General features: G+C 55.0%; 1 protein-coding gene across 1 annotated transcript in view; it reads right to left on the bottom strand.

The window, feature by feature from the left end:
• MPDU1 (mannose-P-dolichol utilization defect 1) overlaps positions 1 to 14,298 on the bottom strand; it is a 58,444-nt gene that overhangs the window by 30,681 nt on the left and 13,465 nt on the right. The window contains exons 3-5 of the mRNA XM_063930669.1: positions 7,410 to 7,542; positions 242 to 327; positions 44 to 162 (exon numbers count right to left, since the gene is read on the bottom strand). Of these exons, the coding sequence (XP_063786739.1) occupies positions 44 to 162; positions 242 to 327; positions 7,410 to 7,542 (338 nt within the window). The remainder of the gene's footprint in view (positions 1 to 43; positions 163 to 241; positions 328 to 7,409; positions 7,543 to 14,298) is intronic.

The raw sequence follows: 14,298 nt of genomic DNA on the forward strand, positions 1-14,298 counted from the left end.
ATGAGACCGCCCCGCCCCCTGCAGGGTGGCACAGTGCACTTACCCTGCTGATGACGACGGCTGGCATGTTGCTGGCCTGCAGGACGGTGACCAGGACCATTGGAATGACAGGAGACAGGAGGATGGCAAGGAGACAGAAGTACACACTGAAGAAGAGAACGCCTGGGGAGAGGAGAGCAGGGATCAGCAGCAGCAGAGAATGGGGATGATTACAGGGAGACACAACGAGCAGCCTCCATACCCTGAGACGTGCGTCCACCCAGGTGCTGGATCAGGAACCCAATGATAAGAGTCTGTACCATGAGGAAGAGCACTTCACCCCACGCACTGCAAGAGATAGAGGGGAGGGTGAGGAGAACTGCGACCATGTCATCCCTACATCGCAGCCGCCCGCTGTCTGTCCCTGCTGCCAGGCGTAACTCCAGCCTCCCATTCTGCACATCGCTGTTCCCAAACAATGAACACAGGCACACATGTACTGCAAGTACTGATCCCTGCAGTGCGAGGGAATCACTGGCTGACCCCAGGCTGCATCTCACCTGATCACTGCAGTGCGAGGGAATCACTGGCTGACCCCAGGCTGCATCTCACCTGATCACTGCAGTGCGAGGGAATCACTGGCTGACCCCAGGCTGCATCTCACCTGATCACTGCAGTGCGAGGGAATCACTGGCTGACCCCAGGCTGCATCTCACCTGATCACTGCAGTGCGAGGGAATCACTGGCTGACCCCAGGCTGCGTCTCACCTGATCACTGCAGTGCGAGGGAATCACTGGCTGACCCCAGGCTGCGCCTCACCTGATCACTGCAGTGCGAGGGAATCATTGGCTGACCCCAGGCTGCGTCTCACCTGATCACTGCAGTGCGAGGGAATCACTGGCTGACCCCAGGCTGCGTCTCACCTGATCCCTGCAGTGCGAGAGCCTCACTCACTGGCTGACCCCAAGCTGCGCCTCACCTGATCCCTGCAGTGCGAGAGCCTCACTCACTGGCTGACCCCAAGCTGCGCCTCACCTGATCCCTGCAGTGCGAGAGCCTCACTCACTGGCTGACCCCAAGCTGCGCCTCTCCTGATCAGTGCAGTGCGAGGGCGCCACTCACTGTCTGACCCCAAGCTGCGCCTCTCCTGATCACTGCAGTGCGAGGGCGCCACTCACTGGCTGACCACAGGATGCCTCTAACCTGATCACTGCAGTGCGAGGGAATCACTGGCTGACCACAGGATGCGCCTCTCCTGATCACTGCAGTGCAAGGGAATCACTGGCTGACCCCAGGCTGCGCCTCTCCTGATCACTGCAGTGCAGGGCCTCATTCACTGTCTGACCCCAAGCTGTGCCTCTCCTGATCACTGCAGTGCAAGGGAATCACTGGCTGACCCCAGGCTGCCTCTAACCTGATCACTGCAATGCAAGGGCCTCACTCACTGGCTGACCCCAAGCTGCGCCTCTCCTGATCACTGCAGTGCGAGGGAATCACTTTCTGACCCCAGGCTGTGTCTCACCTGATCACTGCAGTGCGAGGGCCTCACTCACTGGCTGACCCCAAGCTGCGCCTCTCCTGATCCCTGCAGTGCAAGAGCCTCACTCACTGGCTGACCCCAAGCTGCGCCTCTCCTGATCACTGCAGTGCAAGGGAATCACTGGCTGACCCCAGGCTGCCTCTAACCTGATCACTGCAGTGCAAGGGCCTCACTCACTGGCTGACCCCAGGCTGCGTCTCATATGATCACTGCAATGTGAGGGAATCACTGGCTGGCTGACCCCAGGCTGCGTCTCACCTGATCACAGCAATGTGGGGGAATCACTGGCTGGCTGACCCCAGGCTGCCTCTCACCTGATCACTGCAATGTGTGGGAATAACTGGCTGACCCCAGGCTGCGTCTCACCTGATCACTGCAATGTGAGGGAATAACTGGCTGGCTGACCCCAGGCTGCGTCTCACCTGATCACTGCAGTGTGAGGGAATAACTGGCTGGCTGACCCCAGGCTGCGTCTCACCTGATCACTGCAATGTGAGGGAATAACTGGCTGACCCCAGGCTGCGTCTCACCTGATCACTGCAATGTGAGGGAATCACTGGCTGACCCCAGGCTGCGTCTCACCTGATCACTGCAATGTGAGGGAATAACTGGCTGACCCCAGGCTGCGTCTCACCTGATCACTGCAGTGTGAGGGAATCACTGGCTGACCCCAGGCTGCGTCTCACCTGATCACTGCAATGTGAGGGAATAACTGGCTGACCCCAGGCTGCGTCTCACCTGATCACTGCAGTGCGAGGGAATCACTGGCTGACCCCAGGCTGCGTCTCACCTGATCCCTGCAGTGCGAGAGCCTCACTCACTGGCTGACCCCAAGCTGCGCCTCACCTGATCCCTGCAGTGCGAGAGCCTCACTCACTGGCTGACCCCAAGCTGCGCCTCACCTGATCCCTGCAGTGCGAGAGCCTCACTCACTGGCTGACCCCAAGCTGCGCCTCTCCTGATCAGTGCAGTGCGAGGGCGCCACTCACTGTCTGACCCCAAGCTGCGCCTCTCCTGATCACTGCAGTGCGAGGGCGCCACTCACTGGCTGACCACAGGATGCCTCTAACCTGATCACTGCAGTGCGAGGGAATCACTGGCTGACCACAGGATGCGCCTCTCCTGATCACTGCAGTGCAAGGGAATCACTGGCTGACCCCAGGCTGCGCCTCTCCTGATCACTGCAGTGCAGGGCCTCATTCACTGTCTGACCCCAAGCTGTGCCTCTCCTGATCACTGCAGTGCAAGGGAATCACTGGCTGACCCCAGGCTGCCTCTAACCTGATCACTGCAATGCAAGGGCCTCACTCACTGGCTGACCCCAAGCTGCGCCTCTCCTGATCACTGCAGTGCGAGGGAATCACTTTCTGACCCCAGGCTGTGTCTCACCTGATCACTGCAGTGCGAGGGCCTCACTCACTGGCTGACCCCAAGCTGCGCCTCTCCTGATCCCTGCAGTGCAAGAGCCTCACTCACTGGCTGACCCCAAGCTGCGCCTCTCCTGATCACTGCAGTGCAAGGGAATCACTGGCTGACCCCAGGCTGCCTCTAACCTGATCACTGCAGTGCAAGGGCCTCACTCACTGGCTGACCCCAGGCTGCGTCTCATATGATCACTGCAATGTGAGGGAATCACTGGCTGGCTGACCCCAGGCTGCGTCTCACCTGATCACAGCAATGTGGGGGAATCACTGGCTGGCTGACCCCAGGCTGCCTCTCACCTGATCACTGCAATGTGTGGGAATAACTGGCTGACCCCAGGCTGCGTCTCACCTGATCACTGCAATGTGAGGGAATAACTGGCTGGCTGACCCCAGGCTGCGTCTCACCTGATCACTGCAGTGTGAGGGAATAACTGGCTGGCTGACCCCAGGCTGCGTCTCACCTGATCACTGCAATGTGAGGGAATAACTGGCTGACCCCAGGCTGCGTCTCACCTGATCACTGCAATGTGAGGGAATCACTGGCTGACCCCAGGCTGCGTCTCACCTGATCACTGCAATGTGAGGGAATAACTGGCTGACCCCAGGCTGCGTCTCACCTGATCACTGCAGTGTGAGGGAATCACTGGCTGACCCCAGGCTGCGTCTCACCTGATCACTGCAATGTGAGGGAATAACTGGCTGACCCCAGGCTGCGTCTCACCTGATCCCTGCAGTGTGAGGGAATCACTGGCTGACCCCAGGCGGCCTCTCACCTGATCACTGCAGTGTGAGGGAATCACTGGCTGACCCCAGGCTGCGTCTCACCTGATCACTGCAGTGTGAGGGAATCACTGGCTGGCTGACCCCAGGCTGTGTCTCACCTGATAACTGCAGTGTGAGGGAATCACTGGCTGACCCCAGGCTGCGTCTCACCTGATCACTGCAGTGTGAGGGAATCACTGGCTGACCCCAGGCTGCGTCTCACCTGATCACTGCAGTGTGAGGGAATAACTGGCTGACCCCAGGCTGCCTCTCACCTGATCACTGCAGTGTGAGGGAATCACTGGCTGGCTGACCCCAGGCTGTGTCTCACCTGATAACTGCAGTGTGAGGGAATCACTGGCTGGCTGACCCCAGGCTGTGTCTCACCTGATCACTGCAGTGTGAGGGAATCACTGGCTGACCCCAGGCTGCGTCTCACCTGATCACTGCAGTGTGAGGGAATCACTGGCTGACCCCAGGCTGCGTCTCACCTGATCACTGCAGTGTGAGGGAATAACTGGCTGACCCCAGGCTGCGTCTCACCTGATCACTGCAATGTGAGGGAATAACTGGCTGACCCCAGGCTGCGTCTCACCTGATCACTGCAATGTGAGGGAATAACTGGCTGGCTGACCCCAGGCTGCGTCTCACCTGATCACTGCAGTGTGAGGGAATCACTGGCTGGCTGACCCCAGGCTGCCTCTCACCTGATCACTGCAGTGTGAGGGAATCACTGGCTGACCCCAGGCTGCGTCTCACCTGATCACTGCAGTGTGAGGGAATAACTGGCTGACCCCAGGCTGCCTCTCACCTGATCACTGCAGTGTGAGGGAATCACTGGCTGGCTGACCCCAGGCTGCGTCTCACCTGATCACTACAATGTGAGGGAATAACTGGCTGGCCCCAGGCTGCGTCTCACCTGATCACTACAATGTGAGGGAATAACTGGCTGACCCCAGGCTGCGTCTCACCTGATCACTGCAGTGTGAGGGAATAACTGGCTGACCCCAGGCTGCGTCTCACCTGATCACTGCAGTGTGAGGGAATCACTGGCTGGCCCCAGGCTGCATCTCACCTGATCACTGCAATGTGAGGGAATCACTGGCTGGCTGACCCCAGGCTGCGTCTCTCCTGATCACTGCAGTGTGAGGGAATCACTGGCTGGCTGACCCCAGGCTGCGTCTCTCCTGATCACTGCAGTGTGAGGGAATCACTGGCTGGCTGACCCCAGGCTGTGTCTCACCTGATCACTGCAGTGTGAGGGAATCACTGGCTGACCCCAGGCTGCGTTTCACCTGATCACTGCAGTGTGAGGGAATAACTGGCTGACCCCAGGCTGCGTCTCACCTGATCACTGCAGTGTGAGGGAATCACTGGCTGGCCCCAGGCTGCGTTTCACCTGATCACTGCAGTGTGAGGGAATCACTGGCTGACCCCAGGCTGCGTCTCTCCTGATCACTGCAGTGTGAGGGAATCACTGGCTGACCCCAGGCTGCGTCTCACCTGATCACTGCAATGTGAGGGAATAACTGGCTGACCCCAGGCTGCGTCTCACCTGATCACTGCAGTGTGAGGGAATCACTGGCTGACCCCTGGCTGCGTCTCACCTGATCACTGCAATGTGAGGGAATAACTGGCTGACCCCAGGCTGCGTCTCACCTGATCACTGCAATGTGAGGGAATAACTGGCTGGCTGACCCCAGGCTGCGTCTCACCTGATCACTGCAGTGTGAGGGAATCACTGGCTGGCTGACCCCAGGCTGCCTCTCACCTGATCACTGCAGTGTGAGGGAATCACTGGCTGACCCCAGGCTGCGTCTCACCTGATCACTGCAGTGTGAGGGAATCACTGGCTGGCCCCAGGCTGCGTCTCACCTGATCACTGCAGTGTGAGGGAATCACTGGCTGGCTGACCCCAGGCTGTGTCTCACCTGATAACTGCAGTGTGAGGGAATCACTGGCTGGCTGACCCCAGGCTGCGTCTCACCTGATCACTGCAGTGTGAGGGAATCACTGGTTGACCCCAGGCTGCGTCTCACCTGATCACTGCAGTGTGAGGGAATAACTGGCTGACCCCAGGCTGCCTCTCACCTGATCACTGCAGTGTGAGGGAATCACTGGCTGGCTGACCCCAGGCTGCGTCTCACCTGATCACTACAATGTGAGGGAATAACTGGCTGACCCCAGCCTGCGTCTCACCTGATCACTGCAGTGTGAGGGAATCACTGGCTGGCCCCAGGCTGCGTCTCACCTGATCACTACAATGTGAGGGAATAACTGGCTGACCCCAGGCTGCGTCTCACCTGATCACTGCAGTGTGAGGGAATAACTGGCTGACCCCAGGCTGCGTCTCACCTGATCACTGCAGTGTGAGGGAATCACTGGCTGGCCCCAGGCTGCGTCTCACCTGATCACTGCAATGTGAGGGAATCACTGGCTGGCTGACCCCAGGCTGCGTCTCTCCTGATCACTGCAGTGTGAGGGAATCACTGGCTGGCTGACCCCAGGCTGCGTCTCTCCTGATCACTGCAGTGTGAGGGAATCACTGGCTGGCTGACCCCAGGCTGTGTCTCACCTGATCACTGCAGTGTGAGGGAATCACTGGCTGACCCCAGGCTGCGTTTCACCTGATCACTGCAGTGTGAGGGAATAACTGGCTGACCCCAGGCTGCGTCTCACCTGATCACTGCAGTGTGAGGGAATCACTGGCTGGCCCCAGGCTGCGTCTCACCTGATCACTGCAATGTGAGGGAATCACTGGCTGGCTGACCCCAGGCTGCGTCTCTCCTGATCACTGCAGTGTGAGGGAATCACTGGCTGGCTGACCCCAGGCTACGTCTCTCCTGATCACTGCAGTGTGAGGGAATCACTGGCTGGCTGACCCCAGGCTGTGTCTCACCTGATCACTGCAGTATGAGGGAATCACTGGCTGACCCCAGGCTGCGTTTCACCTGATCACTGCAGTGTGAGGGAATCACTGGCTGACCCCAGGCTGCGTCTCTCCTGATCACTGCAGTGTGAGGGAATCACTGGCTGACCCCAGGCTGCGTCTCACCTGATCACTGCAGTGTGAGGGAATCACTGGCTGACCCCAGGCTGCGTCTCACCTGATCACTGCAGTGTGAGGGAATAACTGGCTGACCCCAGGCTGCGTCTCTCCTGATCACTGCAGTGTGAGGGAATCACTGGCTGGCTGACCCCAGGCTGCGTCTCACCTGATCACTGCAGTGTGAGGGAATCACTGGCTGGCTGACCCCAGGCTGCGACTCACCTGATCATTGCAATGTGAGGGAATAACTGGCTGACCCCAGGCTGCGTCTCACCTGATCACTGCAGTGTGAGGGAATCACTGGCTGGCTGACCCCAGGCTGCGTCTCACCTGATCCCTGCAGTGTGAGGGAATAACTGGCTGACCCCAGGCTGCGTCTCTCCTGATCACTGCAGTGTGAGGGAATCACTGGCTGGCTGACCCCAGGCTGTGTCTCACCTGATCACTGCAGTGTGAGGGAATCACTGGCTGGCTGACCCCAGGCTGCGACTCACCTGATCATTGCAATGTGAGGGAATAACTGGCTGACCCCAGGCTGCGTCTCACCTGATCACTGCAGTGTGAGGGAATCACTGGCTGGCTGACCTCAGGCTGCGTCTCACCTGATCACTGCAGTGTGAGGGAATAACTGGCTGACCCCAGGCTGCGTCTCACCTGAACGGGAATCCGTGTGTGATGCTGTAGACCATGGTGCCCGTCAATGCCAGCAGCTCCAGGAGGATGGACTGGAAGCTCAGGCCCTCTGCTGTCCCCGATCGCAGGATCTTCACTATCTGAGGAACCTTGACTGGGAATGTGAGAAACAAAGTGATGGGAATGAGTAACCCACCATATATGGAGTAACGTCAGTGCGGCCTACGTCCGCTGTATGGAGACTGACAGTGAGCTATATGGTGGGTGCAGTGAGAGGGAGTGACCTGCAGGTGTCACCACTGCAGATGGGATATAAGAATGAATGCTCCTCTTCTAGTGACAGCCACAGGTTACATAGGAGGACATAGGGCTGTCCTGCTGGCACTCCGGTCCTGCCAGATAATAATCCACCTCTATGGGCATTCATGAAGCCAGTATATCATTCTAACAACTATATGCCAGTCTATAAATGAGACTAAACTTCATGTAGGAATTGTATGGAAAAGGATCTTGGTTGTGAATACTTATTAAATTGCTGTCAAGCCTAATACCCTATATTATACTGGCCAGAAAGATAAAAACCTGGAGATGTAATCCAATATAACCAATAACGTACTGGACCGGATGTAATGGACTTTCCTCATAAATAATTGCCGCTTTAAAAAATAACCCATCACAGTTCGGCCAGGACCCCGCACCCCCGGCCAGGACCCCGGGCACCCCCGGCCAGGACCCCGGGCACCCCCGGCCAGGACCCCGGGCACCCCCGGCCAACCCCAACTTCATTACATCCGGCCCTTTAAATGCCATTTTGCAGCAGAACTTTTAGGTAAAATATGACCTCCTTTTTTCTTAATATTTGTTACATAGGAATATCATAATGGGTGTACTGCGGGTCCTTTTCTAGATGTGCCCGGTGACTGATACATAAAGGCCGTACATTAACATATGAAGATAGTATAAATTTATACACTGAATAAAAAGTAATAAACATCACATAAATCATATGTAGTTGTGATAGTGACCTTCATACAAGAATTGCCTGTACTAAGGAGGTCACGCGGATTATGTCTCGTGTCCTTTATAATCTACTATATATTATTCCCATCATATTCCATATACAGCCATAACTCCTGCAGGTGCATTCTGATATGAATAATCCATTCTGCTCACAGAGGAGTATACGCTTTGTCCTACATAATATAAGATTATTTAGGAAGTCTTTGGTGGTCGTATTGTGTGTCTCTCGATAATCCATAAAGTGGCCAAGATAGCGATTGCGCCAATTTAATGGACCAATAGTTACATCTTCCATTCTGTGTGCTTCACAAAACGGCTGCGTAGTTATTTTCACTCAATCCTCATCAGGAAGATTAGACGCGTTTCGCGTTTTGGAAGCTCTATGGGCCTAATTCAGACCTGATTGCACCGCTGGGAATTTGCAGAGGTTTGCTCTCAGATAGTCGCCGCCCAGACAGAGGGAATACCCGTCCCGCCCAAGTCTGCGTATGCAGTGCGAAAAGCTTTGTGTACGCTGGCCAGCTGCAAATCTGTTCACAACTCGCTCACCATCTAATGATTTTTCCAGTCTGTGCGTAGCCCAGAACTTACTCCTACAGTGCGATACACACAGGCTGATCGGGGCCGGAGCGGACATCACACACCCTCCCTGAAAACGCTTGAGCATGCCTGCGTTTTACCTGACATGCCCAGAAAACGGGCAGTTACCACCCCCAAGTGCCCTCCTGACAATCAGGCTGCGTACGCCTAGTGATCAAAAAATCAGCTGAATTATTGTGCAGTTCGACTTTGCGCGTGCACGCTACAATCCGTATACATTCGCAGTCGAACGATAATCGGCATCCTTGAAAATTCGCACTACAGCGGACAGGTCTGAATTAGGCCTAATATCTCTCCCCCCAGCGCCACGCTGTATTATTTCAATGGCAAATGCGATTACATTTTTAGGATTACCTTTACGAAAAGTTTTTAAAAAATTATAAAATCAGCAAACTGAAGATAATTGGTTTAGATCCAAATGTGCAGTGCGGATAGCGCCTACATTCTATAGGAGTATTAAACACTCTCTTGTGAACCTAGACTTTTATTCACAGTTATTAAGCCGTATTAAATATAAAATACTTTTACTCACATACAAGGCTATTAACCAAACTGCACCAACATACATCTCTTCACTCATCTCAAAATATCTCCCTACCCGACCTCTCCGCTCTGCACAAGATCTACGTCTCTCATCCACACGCATTACTTGTTCACACTCAAAATTACAGGACTTTATCCGGGCTTCACCCACTCTGTGGAATGCCCTCCCACGCACAGTAAGACTCGCCTCTAGTCTCCAAACCTTTAAAATGTTCCCTGAAAACTCACCTCTTCAGACAAGCCTATCAAATTCCAGACCCACCGACATAACCTTCAGTGCTTCCCTATCTAATTACATCCTCTGTAGAATATTCATAACATCACATATCTTGCCACCAAGATACAACCAGGGCAGACAGCAGCAGCAGCCACCAAGATACAACCAGGGCAGACAGCAGCAGCAGCCACCAAGATACAACCAGGGCAGACAGCAGCAGCAGCCACCAAGATACAACCAGGGCAGACAGCAGCAGCAGCCACCAAGATACAACCAGGGCAGACAGCAGCAGCCGCCACCAAGATACAACCAGGGCAGACAGCAGCAGCCGCCACCAAGATACAACCAGGGCAGACAGCAGCAGCCGCCACCAAGATACAACCAGGGCAGACAGCAGCAGCCGCCACCAAGATACAACCAGGGCAGACAGCAGCAGCCGCCACCAAGATACAACCAGGGCAGACAGCAGCAGCCGCCACCAAGATACAACCAGGGCAGACAGCAGCAGCAGCCACCAAGATACAACCAGGGCAGACAGCAGCAGCAGCCACCAAGATACAACCAGGGCAGACAGCAGCAGCAGCCACCAAGATACAACCAGGGCAGACAGCAGCAGCAGCCACCAAGATACAACCAGGGCAGGCGGCAGCAGCAGCCACCAAGATACAACCAGGGCAGGCGGCAGCAGCAGCCACCAAGATACAACCAGGGCAGGCGGCAGCAGCAGCCACCAAGATACAACCAGGGCAGGCGGCAGCAGCAGCCACCAAGATACAACCAGGGCAGACAGCAGCAGCAGCCACCAAGATACAACCAGGGCAGGCGGCAGCAGCAGCCACCAAGATACAACCAGGGCAGGCGGCAGCAGCAGCCACCAAGATACAACCAGGGCAGGCGGCAGCAGCAGCCACCAAGATACAACCAGGGCAGGCGGCAGCAGCAGCCACCAAGATACAACCAGGGCAGGCGGCAGCAGCAGCCACCACGATACAACCAGGGCAGACAGCAGCAGCAGCCACCAAGATACAACCAGGGCAGACAGCAGCAGCAGCCACCAAGATACAACCAGGGCAGACAGCAGCAGCAGCCACCAAGATACAACCAGGGCAGACAGCAGCAGCAGCCACCAAGATACAACCAGGGCAGACAGCAGCAGCAGCCACCAAGATACAACCAGGGCAGACAGCAGCAGCCGCCACCAAGATACAACCAGGGCAGACAGCAGCAGCCACCAAGATACAACCAGGGCAGACAGCAGCAGCCACCAAGATACAACCAGGGCAGACAGCAGCAGCCACCAAGATACAACCAGGGCAGACAGCAGCAGCCACCAAGATACAACCAGGGCAGACAGCAGCAGCCACCAAGATACAACCAGGGCAGACAGCAGCAGCCACCAAGATACAACCAGGGCAGACAGCAGCAGCAGCCACCAAGATACAACCAGGGCAGACAGCAGCAGCAGCCACCAAGATACAACCAGGGCAGACAGCAGCAGCCACCAAGATACAACCAGGGCAGACAGCAGCAGCCACCAAGATACAACCAGGGCAGACAGCAGCAGCCACCAAGATACAACCAGGGCAGACAGCAGCAGCAGCCACCAAGATACAACCAGGGCAGACAGCAGCAGCAGCCACCAAGATACAACCAGGGCAGACAGCAGCAGCCGCCACCAAGATACAACCAGGGCAGACAGCAGCAGCCACCAAGATACAACCAGGGCAGACAGCAGCAGCCACCAAGATACAACCAGGGCAGACAGCAGCAGCCACCAAGATACAACCAGGGCAGACAGCAGCAGCCACCAAGATACAACCAGGGCAGACAGCAGCAGCAGCCACCAAGATACAACCAGGGCAGACAGCAGCAGCAGCCACCAAGATACAACCAGGGCAGACAGCAGCAGCCGCCACCAAGATACAACCAGGGCAGACAGCAGCAGCCACCAAGATACAACCAGGGCAGACAGCAGCAGCCACCAAGATACAACCAGGGCAGACAGCAGCAGCCACCAAGATACAACCAGGGCAGACAGCAGCAGCAGCCACCAAGATACAACCAGGGCAGACAGCAGCAGCCGCCACCAAGATACAACCAGGGCAGACAGCAGCAGCCACCAAGATACAACCAGGGCAGACAGCAGCAGCCACCAAGATACAACCAGGGCAGACAGCAGCAGCCACCAAGATACAACCAGGGCAGACAGCAGCAGCCACCAAGATACAACCAGGGCAGACAGCAGCAGCCACCAAGATACAACCAGGGCAGACAGCAGCAGCCACCACACTACTCTATAGTAAAACGTGGAGTAATGGTCAGCATTACAGCCTCACAGCATTAGGTCATAGGTTCAGTTCCCATCACAGCCCTAACTGTGTGGAGTTTGTATATTCTCCCCGTGCGAGTGCAATGGTGACGCAGCAGCGATACTTTTTAAGTGACGGAAATGCGAGGCAACGCAAGTAAAGCAGCCGCCCACAAGTGAAAAGAGACGCTCACCAAAGCCATCTCAACTTGCTAAACAAGTGAGGAACATTGACAGAGTGCCTCCACGGCCGCAGGAGCTGCAGCGCTGGCCCCATATTTTATGCATACGAAATCGCAGTCCCGCGCCGAGATACGCCCCAAAAACGACACGCCTGCGTTTTTACAGAAATTCTCCCGTAACCTTCCCCAAATGGTCCCTTCCTGTCAAGCACTCTGTGACCGGTTCCTTAGTGTGTGCGCACTACGACCACAACGTGGAGAGTTTGTGCGCTAGGTTGGGGAGGAGGTAATGAGAGACAGTAGGTGTATATGTGGTACGAGAAAACGTGGTGGACACAGAAAACCGGGGGAAAGGATATGAGAGACTAGGAGGAGGTTGGATAGTCAAATATGAAGAGGCGAGTCTCGGAGGAACGCGTGCATTGTTGTGGAGACAGGGCAGAGTGGGGGAAGGAAGGCGGCTAAAGTTGTTAAAGTTGGAAATAACAAGTGGACCAGGGCCTGCACTATCTCCTGAGTAAATAGAGTACGATGGAGTTTTCCTAGGAGGAGATGCCAAGGCTGAGAGAGAGGCTGAATGTGAGGAGTGGAAGCTAATGGCAAAGTCAAGGAAGAAAGAATTTTAATTACCTACCGGTAAATCCTTTTCTCGTAGTCCGCAGAGGATGCTGGGGTCCACATTAGTACAATGGGGTATAGACGGGTCCATTGGCACTTTAAGAGTTTGAGAGTGTGGGCTGGCTCCTCCCTCTATGCCCCTCCTACCAGACTCAGTCTAGAAACTGTGCCCGAGGAGACGGACATTTTCGAGAGAAGGATTTTACACAGATAGTGGTGAGTTTCATACCAGCTCACACACAAGGCGCACCAAGCTAACTAGCTTGAACACTTAGCAACTGCTGAACAAGATTACTTACCAAGTAACAAAACAGTACTTACCAAAAACTAAGCAGTACTGAACAAAGTAACCACTGCAGGATCACGAAGCGCTGGGCGGGCGCCCAGCATCCTCTACAGACTACGAGAAAAGGATTCACCGGTAGGTAATTAAAATCCTATTTTCACTTACGTCCTAGTGGATGCTGGGGTCCACATTAGTACCATGGGGATGTACCAAAGCTCACAGAACGGGAGGGAGAGCGCGGAGGCTCCTACAGAACTGATTGTCCAAACTTGAGGTCCTCAGAGGCCAAAGTATCAAACTTGTAGAACTTTGCAAACGTGTTCGACCCAGACCAAGTAGCCGCTCGGCAAAGCTTACAAGTAGAGTGGGCCTTAACAGACGTAGGGCACGGCAATCCTGCCATAGAATACGCATGCTGGATAGTGAACCTAATTCAGCGAGAGATCGTCTGCTTAGAAGCAGGACACCCAAGTTTCTTGGGATCATACAGGACAAACAGAGAGTCCAATTTTCTGTGACGATCAGACGTCTTCACATAGATTTTCAGAGCCTTTACAACATCCAAGGACTTTGATGTAACTGAGGAGTCAGTAGCAACTGGCACCACAATAGGATGGTTGATATGAAATGCCGACACAACCTTCGGAAGGAACTGCGGACGTGTCCGGAGCTCAACCCTATCTTCATGGAAGATTAAGCATGGGCTTTTATATGACAAAGCCCCCAACTCCGACCCACGTCTAGCAGAAGCCAAGGCCAACAAAGTGACAGCCTTCCAAGTGAGAAACTTGACCTCAACCTCCTGTAGAGGCTTAAACCAGTCTGACTGGAGGAACTGCAACACCACGTTAAGAATCCAGGGCGCCGCAGGCGGCCCAAAAGGAGGCTGTATGTGCAGAACTCCCTTCAAAAAATTCTGAACCTAAGGGTGGACAGCCAACTGTTTTTAGAAGAAAATGGATAGGGACGAAATCTGGACCTTTACGGAACCTAATCTCAGGCCCATATCCACACCTGCTTGGAGGAAGAGAAGAAATCGTCCAAGTTTAATCTCCACCATAGGAAACTTCTTGGATTCACACCAAGACACGTATTTTTTCCAAATGCGAAGGTAATGTTTTGAAGTTACTCCTTTC

The sequence above is a fragment of the Pseudophryne corroboree genome, chromosome 6, assembly GCF_028390025.1.
Source record: "Pseudophryne corroboree isolate aPseCor3 chromosome 6, aPseCor3.hap2, whole genome shotgun sequence".
NCBI classification, from domain to species: Eukaryota; Metazoa; Chordata; class Amphibia; order Anura; family Myobatrachidae; genus Pseudophryne; species Pseudophryne corroboree.